General features: G+C 50.8%; 1 protein-coding gene across 1 annotated transcript; it reads right to left on the reverse strand.

The window, feature by feature from the left end:
• Positions 1–420: 420 nt before the first annotated feature.
• DPYSL3 (dihydropyrimidinase like 3) lies at positions 421–15,035 on the reverse strand. The gene is made up of 13 exons (XM_014312201.2): positions 14,878–15,035; positions 12,414–12,598; positions 11,249–11,413; positions 10,977–11,038; positions 10,488–10,568; positions 9,337–9,405; positions 6,773–6,893; positions 5,926–6,082; positions 3,530–3,671; positions 3,013–3,183; positions 2,266–2,445; positions 1,573–1,735; positions 421–1,112 (listed from the first exon to the last, which is right to left on the reverse strand). Exons 1-13 carry the CDS (start codon positions 15,018–15,020, stop codon positions 1,024–1,026), a joined length of 1,728 nt encoding a protein of 575 aa, XP_014167676.2. The 5' UTR covers positions 15,021–15,035; the 3' UTR covers positions 421–1,023.
• Positions 15,036–16,392: the final 1,357 nt, after the last annotated feature.

Raw genomic sequence — 16,392 nt, forward strand, 5'->3', positions numbered from 1 at the left:
GCCTCCAAGGCTGTCTGCCCAGGATGACCCCAAAGCCGTGCCCAGGCAGTGCCATGTGGAGCTGGTCCCTGTCGACACACAGAAGACAGACACAGCTCTTGCCAGGCAGTCACAGCCCATGGTGGCCAGGCCAGGCTCAGAGACTGCATGGACAAACTGAACAGCTGTTACAAATACCTGCATTGCGCTGTTCTGCCAATACCTTTACCTTTGCCTGAGAAGCTACACCAACACCCTGACAGGTGTAGCAGCGAGCACTGCATGCTGCGGCCCCGACAGCCTGTTGCTGCAGCCCCCTCCAGCCCCAACACCACCCAAACCCCTCTGCTGCCCCAGCCCAGCTCCCTGCAGGGCAGCTGGGCACTGCCCCTGCCAAGCAGCAGGGGCCCGAGGAAGAGAAGAGCCAACCGACAACATGAGCTGTTTGAAGGAACAACTTTTTTTTAATAAAGTGTACAAAGTAGTAAAACTCCTTACACAAGGTGCTGTGACAGCTGTTACAGAGATGATTCGAGCTCCCCCACAGGCCTCATGATGAAACGCCAGAGCATTGGGTGGAGATGAAGGAGATGAATGTGACAGACCCACCTCTCCCTACGAGCTCAGTGCACCTGCCCTCCCCATCTGACATCCTGCCTCCGGCCAGACCCTGCCCCCTCACCTGCCTGGCCGGGTCGCCCTGTGGGCCATTCCCACTGTCCCACACCACGGCATCCCACACACGTTCAACACCAATAACATTGAACCGAGCAACCTGTCCGAGCAGCATGCATACAGAGAGGAAGAGCAAAACACAACCCAAGCAAACCCACAACAGTAACAACAACAGAACTTTAAGGCTATGCAAAAACAAAATGAAGCAACATCTTTAAAGCTAGGTAGCAAGTAGCATTTGTGAAACATAAGGCTTGAGGCTTATTGATTCTTCAGAACAGGTTTATTTCTTTTCATTCTTCAACACCAATGTACCATTTTTCCTCCTTTGCTTGAACAGGGGTTTTGTTTCCTCCTCAGCCGGGACATTTAGCTCAGGGAGGTGATGTTGGAGCGGCCTCCCGGGGGTGCGACAATGCGCTTGCTTGCTGAGCGCATGCCTTCATCAACCTGGGTACCTGGGATAGGATGAGACAGTACAAAGGGATTGGGGAAAGTAAACTTAAGAGCATCTTCTTCACAGACTGAGCAGTCAGGCAGCCTGGAGTCTTGCCAAGGCCCTCCAGAGGCTATCTACTGCAACCTGCTCCCTCTCCAACTCCAGCAGCAACTCAGAGCCACAGTGGCTTTAAAGTCTCTGCAGATGCTTCGTGACCAGACCCACACAGCAGGAACAGCATCAGATGCTGTGCTGGCCTCCACGGCCACAGTGGCCTCCAGGCAGTCTGCCTGGCTACTCCTGCAAGGTGCAGCTCCAGCCATGTCCTTTAAGTGACATGGGATCTTGCTCTGCCATGATCCACTCTTGTGCTTACCTTGCCGCAGGCCACCTCTAACTGCCCCTTGCCCCGGGCCAGGCACAGGGACATGTAGCCAGCGGCTCTGCCCCCTCCCAGCCCAGCCACAACACGTACTCACCTGACAGGCTGAATCCAGACTGATGGAGATTCCTGACGGGCGGTGTCTGACGTGTGGGGGACCCCCTAGTTGACCCCGCAGGGGTGCCCCCCTTGGGGGTGGTGGTCAGGTCAAACACGGGTCCGTCATACAAGCCCCGGGGCACAGCATGCACCTCTGCCATCTGTCACCAGAGAGAAGAGGACAATGACACTTTTCTGAGTCCAGGGAACATCAAGCTCCAGCATCCACCAGCTCCTCAGTCCCCCTGCAGAAGGATGTCACATTGCTACAGTCCTGCAGCACTGAGGCCTGGCACAGCCCCACTGCCCTGTAAGGAGTGCAGAGCCAGTGCAAGGGGCCATCCCCCAGATGGGGTTTATGCTGCACAAATCAGGGAGGAGAAGGCGATTTTGGCCAATCTCTTCATTTTAAATAGTGTTTCCCTCTAGACTCCTGCTGCAGCAGGACAGGATGAAGAGAGACATTACCACTGCTAACCTTAAGGAACATCTGTCTCCACCATGGCACATCACTAACACAAAGGGCTCCCTATCCAAGCCTCAGTTATTTTGTATATTCAAAATACACCAGGAATTTGCAGCACTGCTTACAGGGTCCAGCAAGAACAGCAAATGAAAACGAACCAGTTAATAAGAGCAATTTGGGCTACCAATAACCCAACTCTGTCTCCTGGCATCCCCACCTCCTCACCTTCCTCCTGGCTTTGATGCGCTTGTAGACGTAGTCAGGGAAAGGGCTGCTGGGCAGGAATCGTCCAGTCCCCTGGGTCACATGCAGGTTGCCATCCTCCAGCATGATCTTCCCCTGGCATATGACAACCAGTGGGGCCCCACGGAGCTCCATCCCCTCAAAGATGTTGTATTCAGCCACCTGCAGCAACCCCAGGATGATGGTCAGGAGGGACAAGAGCACTGCCTGCCCACTCAGAGTGGGTCAGTCCCCACACCTCACCAATGCAGGCAGAAGACACCCCTAAAGCCTTGTATGCTCAGAGGCCTCCTGTAGCTCACTAGCCCACCACAGTAAAAGCCTACCAGAGTCCCCAACATGAACCAAGACCTGCTGGTTTGAAGCTCAGCGTGAGGAAGAACTCCCAGAGCAGACAAAGCAGGACCTAGGCTTGAGGTAAGGCACAAAAAAAGCACTGTGGCAACGCCAGGAAAAATATTTGCGCCTGGAAGAGGAACCAAGGTAAGGAGAAATGTGTGTCTTTCCACCTGCATAGGCCAGGGCCAGGAGAAGAATACTCAAGCAGGGGGAAAAAAGCCCCATGTGCCTAGGGCTTCAATCCCTAGCCACAACAGGCACTGCCTAGAGCCTGGGCTCAGTCCCTCCTCCTCAGAGCCAAGCAAGACAGTACCAAGCTCCCAGCAGCCAGGCGACAAAACTACTCACCCGCCACCCTCCAGCGTTCACACAGAAGAGCAGAGGACTTACAGACTGATGGGTTTTTGCTGTGATGATTTTTACTGCATCAGGATCCCATATAACCAGATCGCTGTCCGAGCCCACTGCTATTCTCCCTTTTCGTGGATACAGGTTGAAGATTTTGGCAGCATTAGTGCTTGTCACAGCCACAAACTGGTTTTCATCCATCTTTCCAGTGGCCTGCACACATACAAAGAGAACTAAGTCCATCTGTGGGGAAAGGGTGAGTAAGAGCCCTGGGAAGCACCTTCCTCACTCCCACACAAGGTGCTGGCTGGCTGGGCCCAAGCTTCTGAGGCTGATCTTACTAGCTAGTGCCAGACAGACCAAGAACTGGGGGCACAGTTACAGCTTCTGGATGTTCACCCCAAGCCTGCAACAACCACCTCTCCTGCCCCAGCTTGATTTGACTCTCAAAGCCAGAGAGGGAATAAGCTGGGTGCCCAGCTCTATGGGGCAGTAGCACGGGTGTGTGAGATGGCAGCCACCTCTTCCCACTCTGCCCCTTCTCTGGTTGGACTCTCACCACGGCCTTGTCCCAGATGACAGACATCCGTTCCTCTATGCCATTGGTTCCTTCTGGGATTGCTGTGAAGTTGTCTTTCCCAATGGCTTTCTGCGCAGTGCTGAAGGTACAGTGGGCACTTCCTGACACCTGCAGATCACCACTGCAGAGGGATGGAACAAACCCACTGTCAGTCGTTTGCAGTCAGACAGCAACAGAGACATGATAGATATGGATTTCCTCTGGCCACAAGCAGCCCCCAGCTCAGTTTTTTTTATTCTGCACCCTCATTTCCACAGTCCCTCAGCCTGAAGACTTCCACCTGACCCAGCCCCTGGGGCAGCTGCGTCACATGGGGGCAAAAGACCTCTGCCATGCTGTGCCACCCACCCGAGCATGGACAGCATCCTGTACAAAAGAAAAGCCAACAGCTCAGGTCCTAGGGAACATGGTGGTCTTTGTGTCAGGCCAGAAGATGTCCTCTCCTACTGGACTCCATTTCTGGCAGTTTGTCAGGTCTGCTTGAGAGAACCCTTCTGCTACACAGGGAGGAAGAGGCCTCTCTGCTCCAGGGCTGTCTCCCAGTTGCACAAGCCAGCCCTTGCATTGTGCACTGCCAGCTCCTGCATGCTGAGGGCTAGCATAGTCCTCCCCCACCCTATGAAAGCCTGCTGCAGTGGGATGGAGGGAGTTGGGACTGCCCAGAAGCAGCTCTCTGCAGCAAGCCCAGAAATGCTTCACTGAGGCCTCGTCACCCTCTGCCCAAAGGGGTACCTGGACGGATGAGATACCCTGACCCATCCTGCTCCTAGGAAAGAGGAAGACCAATGAGCTGCCCACAGACAAGGCAGGGCAAGCAGCTGTCCATGGCTCCCTGAAGTCATCCAGCTGCTGCTCGGTCCTCAGGTAACACTGGACAGGCAGCAATTGGAAAGTCATTGCTGCCAGGCAAAAGGAAGCAGACCAAGGCAGGCCAGCTCCCAGCACTGCCTGCACGAGGCAAGGGGCCTCCAGCACCTCAGCAGTGCAGACAGTGACTCTCCTTGAGGCTGCAAATCTGCTCTAATCAACTGGTAATCTCCACCTTCCTCTGACCATTTCTGCCGTATGTCAGATGAACTGTAGAGACAGAGGCCCAGAATGATGACATAACACGCTTCCTGCTGGAGACAAACAAGCCATCCAGCCCAGCTGGAACCTCACAGTCTCTCCTCCTGCTGCAGCCTCACAGAAAATGGTACGGCAGAGGTGTCAGGACAGACACCTATGAGCTGCAGGGACCAAGAATTGCTTGTGTCTTCTTTGAGTTCTGGGCTACATTGGAAGTGAAGGTAAGGAGTAGAATACCAGTTCAGGAGCTGGGCTCACATTTCCTTGCCACTTGTGAAGACCTGCACCTATATAATACATCCAGTATGCACTGAGGTGTCTCTTGTTCATTGACAAATGAACACCTCATGCAAAATGCAGGGTGAGCTGCATACTCAGACTGTAAATGCACTGGCACCTCTCTTACACCCAGACACAGCATCTCGACTCTGGCACAACCCAAGTTTATCCTAACATGACCTGCTGGAGATACCTCTTAGTGACTCCTCATCCCTTGTTCATCTTGGTAGAGATGTTTCCAGCATTACCTCAAAGGGCATTTCCATTTACAACCCTCTCAGTGTCAGCCATTCCCCTGGCTAACAGATCAGGCAGCACACGCACAACTGATGTACAAACATGGGCTGAGAGTGGAGGGGGATGGACACATGGCACACAGACAGGGCAGAAACATTCAGTGTCCTCAGCTGCTGCGCTGGCCTTGCCAGTGAGAGAATGGAGTGTAACTGCGAAAGGTCATTGCAAATTGCTCAAGTGCTTTTTTGGTTTGTCTTTGTCTTCACAAAATCCTTTCTTTACCCTCTTGCCTTCAGGATGAAAAAACAACCTGCCATCCCAGTCAGATGTGCAGGAGCTGCTCCTGAAGGTCTCCTGCACTCTGCAGGCTCTGCTACTGCTCAGCTGTATAGGTGTGTGAATATATCTGCTTTGTATTTGACTGAGGTTCCTAGCAGCCTGTCTAACCTGTAATGCTCTCCATGCTGATGCAGCATCCCAATCCAAGCATCCATTCCCCACTTCTCCAGCTCGGTGAATCCCTCCGTTGACAAGTCTGTTTTAGCTTGTCCTCATTTCTCTGTCTTCTTCAGGGCTTTTAAAATGGTTCATGACTACTGGTATTTTTCTCATTAGTGATGTTAAGCTTAACATGTCCTCCCTCCACTCTTGAGGACAAACCAACATGGCTTGGAGTCAGAGCCATTTCACTGCTCAGTTCATGACATATCTACACTGAAGTGGTTCAGGCTGGACTAACCTCTTTCTTCCCTATCCAGAGTCCACTTTCTCCTAGCAGAGCTGTCACTCACCTGGCCAGGAGGGAGTTAAGGTAGTCAGGAGTGGTTGGGTCTGGGCTCAGTGGAGGAGAGACCACAAATGCTGCAGCCTTTGCCCAGTTCTTGCTCCAGTAGTGTGTTCCATCAGTCCCCAGACTGGCTGTGATGGGCTCACCAAACACCACAATGCCTGCAGAAGGACACAGAAAGAACAGTGTTTAGGTGGAGCCTGGTGGCATTCTCTGCTCCACAGCACTACCAACAGCCTGCAAGGTCCTGAGAATACCCAGACCCATGCCATCACCACAGGGTCCTCCTGCTCAAGGGCACAAATCCTCCATGCACCAGAATCCCCCTTCACACCTCCTGGGGCAGGGGCACAGAGCCCACTGAACAGAGCCGTGCACATGCCTGCACTTGTGGGGCATCTCTGTGCTCCAGCACCACTGACAAATTGAGCTCCCGGCCACCTGAAAAGGCACCCAAGCACTTCCAAGGGGCGAGCATTTCAAAGGGAGGCCAGAGCTATACACAGCAGCTCAAGCCACATGCACTTAACAAGTATCCTCATTGAGCCAGCCCTTCACAGCTGCAGACAAACTGTGGTGTTTAAAACATTGCTCCTACCTGTGCCCCACACATTGATGCTACCTGACTGTCAAGAGGAGGTGGCTCCATGTGGCCTACTGCAGTGTCACCCTGCCCTTCACAAGTCAGGCAAACTCCTAAGCTAACTGCTCCCTAGCAGAAGGGGAAGCACTAGACAGCACTTGAAGCACAGTGCTGATCTTGGCTCAACAACCATGAGGACATGAGTACCACATAATCCAGCGTCCTGGTGGCAGCAGCAGGGCTGAGTGTAGCCTCAGCTGCCACTCACCTTTTTTTCGGGCTTGTGAGATGAGGTCAGCAGCACTTTTGCTCATCACTTTAGTCACGTAGAGAGGACAGTTGGTCTGGCTGGCAATAGTGATGGCCCGGAAGACAGCTTCTGCTTCCAGCTGGAAGAGAGGATGGCACACAGCTGCAGAGGAGCACTGGCTGGGCAGGGATGAGCCCCTGTTACTCCCAACACATCTCTGATTGCTGCGCACACCCTGTGCCCTCGCTTTTACCCTTGACTCCGCCAGGGCAGTTTCACCAGGGAGACCTGAGGGGGGATGTTTCTGTCTCCCCAGGGCCTGGCCCGAAGGCAGGCTACAGCAGCACAATGCCTGGCACAGGAGCACTGTCTGAACCCTGCTCAGGGGCCAGCAGAGCTGCATCTGCTGTTTTTTCCACTGCCTGGTTCCAGCTCTCAGGACAGCCCAAGGAGCTCAGGGACTGCTGCCCAGCCCAGCTTGCAGGCTGCTGCCAGGCAGTGGCAAGGTCCACCCTTTCACAGCACTCCCCTGCTCCAGGCTGTCCTACAGCTGCAGCAGGTTTAACCAGATGTCCCCTGTCACCCCCATGGCAGGGTGCAGAGGGTTGCACGCTGGCAGGCAGCTTGTGTTTGAGGCCTGGCCATCCTGTAGTGCAGTTTCTGCTTGCCCCAGCCTGCTGACAGCCGCCCCATCTCACTGTCCTGCTGTTAGTGGAGGGTAGATTTCCACCAGGATGGATATCTTTGGACCATTACATCAGCTTGTGCTCAGCCTGAGCTCAGCTCCAGAGTTCTCCAAGTGTTTGCTCCATTTGGCTTCAAGTGTTGGCTTGAGAAAGTTCAAAACAGAAGCCTTAAAAAGACACAATTATCCAGCCTCCAGGGCAATGCCTGGGACCATGCCAGCCGAAATGTCCCAGGGCAGAGAAGCAGAGCACTGCATCCAGACATACATGCACTTCTACTCCTCTCATACTTCTGCAGATCTATTTGCTGTACAGTGAAAAGAGGTTTTTCTCTTCTTAAAGACTCTTTAAACAGAAATTTAAGTGAAAAGTGATTTTTTATCACCATACTTAGGGCTGTAGTAGTCGATGAGGTTTTACATGTGGACAGGAGCAAACAGCCATCACTGTATACCCTCAGAGCAGGTTACCATCTGGAGCTGCATCATCCTGCCCTACCAAGCCACCACCATCACCTGACAGAAGAACATGCCTTTAACCCCCCACTGAGGTCCCTCCAGGACAGAGAAGACCCACAGAGCCACAGAGTACTCTCCTAATGCTTTGCCATCTGTCTGCAGGCTTTATGCGGTAGCAGGGTCATTTGTGCTCCACCTAACATTTTCCAAGGAAGAGTATGTTCTGGAAGAAGGACACTGTTTATTTGCAAAGGCAATGAGATCTGAATTTGGCTGAATGCATAATATCTACAGCCTTGCACTGTTCTCACTTGCCTTATACTTTAATGGCATTTCAAGATCAAACACCTAACAATGTTTTATTGGCTTTGGATGAGATCTGCACTGCTTATGCTAACAGGACAGTTCTCAAATGTGGGCACAACCACAGCTTCCCGTAATTGCACTTCAGCTTGCCAACTAGTGGCAACAGGTTAAGAGTCATAAAAATAAGAGGGACTCTGAGCCACTGTGTTTGACACTGAGACTCTTCCTTGTACAGGAAAATGCTTTATACTCTTGTATTTCAAAGAGAGTAAGTACTATTATTACAGTAGGCCATTTATGTTGTTACTAGCCCAAACACAGCCAACTTCCTATACTTTTAATTTAAGCCAACTGATTTTATTTCAGAAGGACCTGAAGTACAAATCTGTCCCTGTGCTTCCCTGCTTAACTTTGCTACTGTACCAAATTCCTATTGTTTTCTTCTTTCACATGATGTGGGAAGTCAAAGCACCTCTCAGCAGGGAGTTATGTGAAGGGAACCTATCTAAAATTAGACTCAACTTATATTAATGGACCAAACAGAAAAATCCATACAAGCTAAAATTAGAAGTAATCTCATTAATGTTCTGACAATGAATTGTAACCAGAGACTTCTCTTCCCCTCCCACTCCTTCAAACAATGGCTTCGTCCATCTGCCTCTGAAGCACACTTTAGAGACTAAGCAAATATAAAGGAGGGAAAGGCTGGAATCTGTCAGCACTTAGATGTGAACAGTGAATTCTAAAACACGTCAGTAGATTCTTCTTAGGCTTCTCACACCTGTGGAGTCACCTATATAAGACAAATGCCCCCAAAGCAGCCTCAAAGACTGCTACAGCCATACAGACATTTTGGTTGATTGATTCCTCTCTGTGAGACTCAGAACAAGGGCTTCTGTCTCTGCTGGGCAACTCAAGCACAACTAAGAAATGTCTGTCACAAACATGCATCTTGCTCTTTCCTGGGCTGCTGATGGAAAAGACAGCAGTGCCTGTAAAAATGGATACTCCTGGATGTACACGCACTCTCCCCTGCCCTGATGCTTACTTGGCCCCACTGAACACACTGAGCCCTACTGTGACTGGGAAAACTCTTCAGTGAAGCAAGGCTGAGCTGTCCTCTGCATCTTACCTCCTCAGGTCTGCTCAGCACGTGGCCTTCGGGGCCTGTTATTCCCATCTCCAACATCCTGGCTTGTTCCTAGGACATAAAAAGACCAGAGGGATATTACAGGACTGAAACTATCGACCACAAAAAAGCAGATCCCTTCTGTGTCAAGCCCTTCCCTCAAGACCATGAACACCCTATGTCCTGTGGGACCACCAAGCATGGGGAGAGGCTGCTGTACCCTCAAGGGATTTGAAAGAGAAGGAGGGAACATGGGGCAATGGGATGGCAGGCACTGAGTTAAACCAACTTCAGTGAAACAAGAACAATGTGGCAACAAAACAGGGCTACAAAACTCCCAATCCTCTCCAGTTCCCAGGTCTGTGAAGTGCTACTAATTAGTAATTTTGGGGCATTTTATGATTAGGCAGGTGCTAAAATAGAGATAAGCTCTGGCCAGTACAATTCCTCTGACCACTCGGTTCTCATGTGAAGGAGCCATCCAACTGTGCACTGCAGCTCTAAAAAGTCCAAACAAAAACTAGTTCTTGTAGTCTGAAAAGATGCTTAAAGAATGACCTCTTGGTTCATGCTCCTTCAACTCCCAAGAACAAGAGAGAGAAAAAAACAAATAGTTGTAGAACTTAACTGAGCAATCTCTTCTGCGTCTTAAAGAGAATTGAAAATATTTGGACCTTCTGTCACCCAGCACCAATTACAGCATAGCAGGCCAATACACACTACCCACTTGGTCACTCAACCACGTCCCTCAGAACATCTGCCTTGTAAACCCAGCTTCATTAGCTACCTGTTTGCTTACAGGTAGAAAATCTCTCTTGCCAAGGCAGTTCTCAATGGACTTTACCTCTCCTGGTTTGTTATGTGCAAGGCAAAGGTCTCTGCCTCTCCTCACTGAAGGCAGCTACAGCAAACATATCCTACTTGATGGACACTCACTTCCATTTAGGTAATTGCTAATGCACTATTTCACATTCGCTTATGCACACAGTATTCACAACAAAAAATCTTGCTAACTTTGATATTGCTGCTGAACAGCAAAGATATCACCTTGCACAAGATGTCCAGCTTCAGAGCCATTTTACTAATGCCCCACACCAAATCTACCTGATACAGGTTTTTAGTTCTTGTAGTATATACCAGAAGTAGTTAGTTACCTGTGCAATTATATCCCCATTTTCTGCATGAACTTGAGCTATGGCACCCAGCTCTGCCAGGCAGCTGAAAATCTCATACAGCTAAAAGAGAGACAAGAAGAAATTATTAGTGAGCAGGCTGCCCACGGCCCTGGCATCCCTCATGGCCTTTCCACCCATGGCCCTGGCAGCAGCAGGACCCAGTGCAGCCATGCCAGGCAGAGCTCTGGCTGCGCAGGGACCAGGTCTTTGAAGAACAGAGTCACCAGCAGATGTTCTTGGTGGTCTCCACACTAGACCTGTGCCACCCCCTGCAGTGCAGGAGCCCAGCCAGCCCACAGCACAGCCTGGAGCAGCCCTGCACAGGCAGCCAGGGTAGAGGTGAGCAGCAGCAAGGACTGGCCAGGGGCAATAGGTATCAGCCTTATGAGCTGCCCCACGCCCACCATGGCTGTCACCCGGCACTGCTCCTTGAATCAACACAACCATTGCGGTGCAGGGGGGTCTCACCTCAGTGTTGGACATCTGGTACAAATCCTTGTAGGCCATATACACCATGAAGGAGTTAACACCTGGGGCAGGGCAGAGAGGAGAGAGAGGTGAGCTGGGTAGGTCAGGCTGCCTGCTCTGGCCACCCTCCCCACCAGCCACCCTGTGGGGCACAGCTCCTGCTGGCAGCTGTGCAAAACCCTGCAGGCACCCAACAGCACAGCCACCTCTCACCCTCCCTGGCGCGGGCACAGGGCTGGCCAAGGCCAGGCAGGGAGCCACAAGACACAAACCTTTCTCCTGGACCATGGTGTGCAGCTCCTGCCGGACGCGGTCGCTCCAGCGAGGGATGTCCACGTGCAGGGCGTAGTCGCAGCAGGCCTTGCCATCAGCCCACTCCCGCCACCGCTCCAGCGCCTCGGCCAGGCTGGACTCCGGCTCTGGCACCACGTGATCCACTGCAGGGCACAGCAGAGCAAGGGCTGGCCAAGGGCTCCCACCCCACCATGGCCTGGCAGCTCACCGCCCCAGGCTGGCCTCTTTAACAGCTTCAGGGCAGCTCACCTTCACAACATGCCTCGGCTCCTCAAGTGCATTTATTGGCAGGGAACTGCACAGAGCCTTTGTTTAATGGCCTCTGGCATAGGATCAGGGGCTTTTACACGCTTCTGCTGAGAAATTGCCTGAAAGCTGAAGAGCCTCGTCTTTCCCCATCCCCACTTCCACCCCATTAGCACACAGCTTCCTGCCACACTGCAACACTAATGCACCTTTAATTGCACAGCATGAAATCTCCACACTTTGCCACAGACCATTTCACAAACCTTTTTTTTTTTGGCATAGAGGAAGGAAAAATGGTGGCGGGAGGACAAGAAACTCAGCCCTTTATTGGAAGGATCAACACTTGCTCCTGCATCCCAAGAAACCCTGCAGTGCACACAACTGTAACCACTGCACAGGACAACACCTGGACCTCAAACCAGTGCACAGACATAGCATCCTCCAGGAAAGGACCTCAGAATTCTCTTTCCTTTTTCGTTAGCACTGTTTATTTTTGAGCAGTGTGGGATGCCAACACACTGCTCTGTTCCTTTGCTCAGAGCCATCTGAGCACCATGCTGCTGTTATTTAACAGAGAAGTTATGCCATTGCTCCTTTTTGAGGCTCCCAGAGGCAAGAGTGGCTGCAGACAAGCACTGCAGAACATAGGATCTCCAAGGCCAAGGAGTTCTATGTACATCTCCTGTCCTATCATTTCATCATTACTAAGGATCAAAAGATTCATCCCAATCCTTACTCCCTAGACTGCATTGACAGAGATCACAGAAAATATGAACACGCTGTCATGGCCTTTGAAAACACAGAAGACTGAGAAAAGTACATTAAAAAATAAAGAACTGGGTGATCTTGCAGGAATACTGGGAGGTGTCAGGCACAGGCCATGCCTACTGCACTTACTAATCATGGTGGTTCCACCAGCCAGAGCTGCTTTTGTTCCTTGGAAGAAATCATCCACAGAGGTCATTCCCTTGTATGGCATCTGCAGGTGAGTGTGGACATCAATTCCTCCAGGGATCACCATCTTCCCATTGGCTTCTATGGTTTTGACCCCTCCAGGAACAATCAGGTTGTCTCCGATCTGCCTGATAAGATCACACCAAGATACTCTCACAAAGAAAAACCTGCCACAACTTAACCTCTGAACAGCTCAGCCAGGGACTGCCAGGGCAGCTCCCTGCCAGCAGGAACACCCCACTCTGTCTTGCTCCCAGACCCAGGCTCACTCCACTCTGCAGCAACATACAGGACTGTCTGGCTTGCTTACACCTATGCTGTGCTTAGTTCAGGGCTGGCTGCCATCTGTCCAGCTGCTCTGCAGATGACTTGGATGGCACCTGCTTCCTGGGGCACACACTGGGTTGGGGTAGCTGGGGAGTACGGTCTGATGGTGATCTCTGCAGTGTGTGTGGTGAGAACCTGCCTAGGACACCTCATCCCATACAGGCTCAGGAAACAGGCTGCAGCACGCATTTCAGCATAGCAGCTCTAACATGCACCCAGGGTGCATGCCCACAAAACCCAACACCAGCCCTGCTTCCAAGTGAGCTACACCCCTAATCTCTCCTGTCTCCCGTCCTTCTGCCCACCTTAAGTAAGGATCAAGTCTGAGCTTACTTACAGATAAAGATGATTTCCACTGTAATGCCACAGCTGCTAGACCAGCTCAGGGCTTATCAGGGACGTGCAATGCTGCTCACAGCACAAAGTCCCAAGAGTGAAGGGACTCCTGGGAGCTGGGAAATAGCCCAGCAACTGCCCAGCTAGACTGGCTGCAGCCTGCTGGGCTCATGGCACAACCTGCAAGCTCTGGGCCCAACATCTTCCCAAGAAGTGCACAGTGCCCCCCTCTCACCTTGTCTCTTCTGCGACCCTGAAGAACAGCTTTGCTATCAGCAGGGCCTCACTGTAGTTAAGGCAGCTAAAATCACAGGTACCTAAAAATGTCTTCTGAAAACAGGAAATCTAGAGAGTTCCAGAAAAAATGCGCTAGTAACCTAATACACAACTACAGTGCTCTGGATCCTGTCCTGTTCCAGCACAACTTGACATGTCCAGCCCTCCTGCAGGCCAAGTTACCTGAACCTCAGCATTCCCTTTTTCAGCCCCTGTTCCCTCAACCCCTTTATGTGTCCATATGTTCAACTCAGCCTTCAAATCTCTTCCTTCAGAAATCCTACTTTCATCAAGCCTTTCTCAGTGCTCCTTGATAAATCAAGATTAAAGGTAAGTTGGTTTTAGTGGAAAACTTCTGATCTCCTTGGCACACTGGGGAGGTAAAAATGAGAAACAAATTCCATTTTTGTATTTCATTCAAGCTGAGTCACTTCGCAGTTTTTTTTCCCTAGTGTAAAAAACTGTGGACAGAACTGCTCACTTTACTGTCCTCACAGCAATAAATCAGCAGCTCTTCCCACTGCTATTATGGAGATGAATCCATCACTAAAGGTTTTTAATTGCCTACTGTATTCTTCACAGAATTCACTTGTAAGAGCATTTAACTCCCAAGGCAGTGAAATTCTGTGGCCTCCAGGCTGTACATGAGGCTCAGTGATTTGCCCACGAATACTCAGAAAGCATACACCACAGCAACACCAGAAGCTGGCTCTGATCCCTGCCTGTGTACAAGCACTTGTCAATCACAAATGGTCTTGTCCACCAGATAAAAATATAATCACACTTCTTGAAGTATTTATCTGCTGCTGGATATTTAGCATCTACCACCCTGGTAAGGCTGGATATATAACTGTTACCACAGAGCAAGCAATGCCTTTTCAAATCTCAGGGCTATAAACTATCATGGTTCTTTCACTTCACCCAGGGTGGAGCTGGCCCCAGCACAATTCCTTTGCCAAGTTCGAGTGGCAAACTTTAAACAACTGAGCTATTCCTGCAGCTTTGAGACATACACAGAGAAGCTGGGGGAACCCAGAGGTTTCCTTGCAATTCCTGGAAATCTCAAGGATGCAGATGACTTGCAGCACAGCACTATCCTTGTAAGTACTAACAAACAGGATCTTGTGTGGGGTCATTCATGCTAATACAGTTAACACAGGGCAAAAGAGAAGTCAAAGATAAACCTTGTTCCTGGTGCAATTAGAAACAACTTTGCTGTACAATGGACGCAGTATCACAATCTCACAAGCCTGACTGCAATTCAGTCGCTGGAGCTCCTCTGAGAACACATGAGACAATCACATATGTGCTTACACACACTGCAGAGAGTTGAGCCTCTGAATAGAGAGTGCTATCAGGTTTTACTGCTTGGCAAGTTGGGCACATACCACATCCACAAAAAGCCAATAACCACCCAACCTGAAGCCGGTTTAAAAGGAGATGAAGATGATAGAAATAAAATACTTACTTTATGAGGCCATCCTCCACGTAAATGTCAGCATAGAATGACTGGTCATCATTGACTATTCGCCCTCCTTTAATAAGGAGACGATCACTCTGAAAAGCGAAGAGCACAGCAGCTGTCAGTAGCACATAACACACATGCTTCATTCACTTTTGACTGAGAGGGTAGTTAGACACTGGAACAGGTTGCCCAGGGAGGTTATGGATGACCCAATGCTGGTGGTATTCAAAGCTGGGTTGGTTAAGTCCTTGAGCAACCTGATCTAGTGGGCAGTGTCCCACTAGAGGGGGTTTGGATCTTTTAAGGTCCATTCCGACCCCTTAATATATTATGATTTTATGATTCTCAGCACGCTGTACAGGTGCTCACCCACTGCTCACCTCAACCACTGATGCTGCAGAAAGGTCACTGGACCTGTGTCAACACTCCAAACAACACTACAAGAGCAAGGACTGAAAATGTCATACTCCTAAAGATGTTTCTAAGTGGGAGAAGGGCTGCCAGAAACACCACCGAGGCAGACTGAGCACAGGGGAGAGTCACTGGGGACACAGCAAATATCCTCCCTAAAATATAGAGAGAAGTCAAAAGCTTCCTATGCTGGGACATTATGCACATTACTTGGTAGCCAGCATGAGCCACACGCCAGCATTTAGAGCAAGTTTGTCACTCTCCTGCTGTGCTTGGGGTAATGCTTCTGAGGCATTTCACAGGTCTATAAAAAACGAGGAGGCACCGGACTGCACTCCACTCTCATGATTTACCACCTCTTCCATTCTCCTTTCTATTGACCAAAATGGCCAGCAGCCTTCTCCAAAGGAGCACAAGCCAGATGCCAGAGGAACACCCCAATCAGAACTGTCCTTATGCTCTTCCTGCATTCACACTTTTGGACCAGACAACCCAGCATACACTGATGGGAGAGGATGGGCACTGCCCTGTGGGAAACAGACCCTGTCCAGAGGCTGAGGGCCTGCTCTTCTACCTACCTCTACCTGCACAAGTCTGCACAACCACCTGATCTCACATATGCCTGCCGTGGATCCAGGTGACATAGGCTAACTGCTGTGCCAGAGAACATGTTGTCTTCCTGACTGCTTAAAACACCTCCAACAACTCTTCAGCTCTTAATCACACCTTACGCTCCTCTCTGTTACCCCTGCTGCCCACAGCCCAGGTTTTGGCACGTAAATACACTCCCTTTCCACATCTGAGCCTGGACAAAGGCCGACCAGAGCCTTCAGCAGGGCTCACATGCCAGCCTCACCCTGTGACGCTCTGGCATGGTTAATTGCTCTGCAGGGAAATGGGTTTGCTCTCCACCCGCCACCCTTGGGGCCATTTCTGAAGTATCGCCATCATAGTGGGAATTTGCATCCTTCTGTCAACAGAAGGATGCAAAGAATACTCCTGCATCCCGGCAGCAGCCAAAGCCCAGAGCCCCGCGTGCGTTTTTACAGCAACCTCATGCACACGCAGCGGAGACAAAGGAACTGGGTGGGGAAAGGAGGGGAATGC

Source organism: Geospiza fortis, unplaced genomic scaffold (assembly GCF_000277835.1).
Source record: "Geospiza fortis unplaced genomic scaffold, GeoFor_1.0 scaffold55, whole genome shotgun sequence".
NCBI lineage: Eukaryota > Metazoa > Chordata > Aves > Passeriformes > Thraupidae > Geospiza > Geospiza fortis.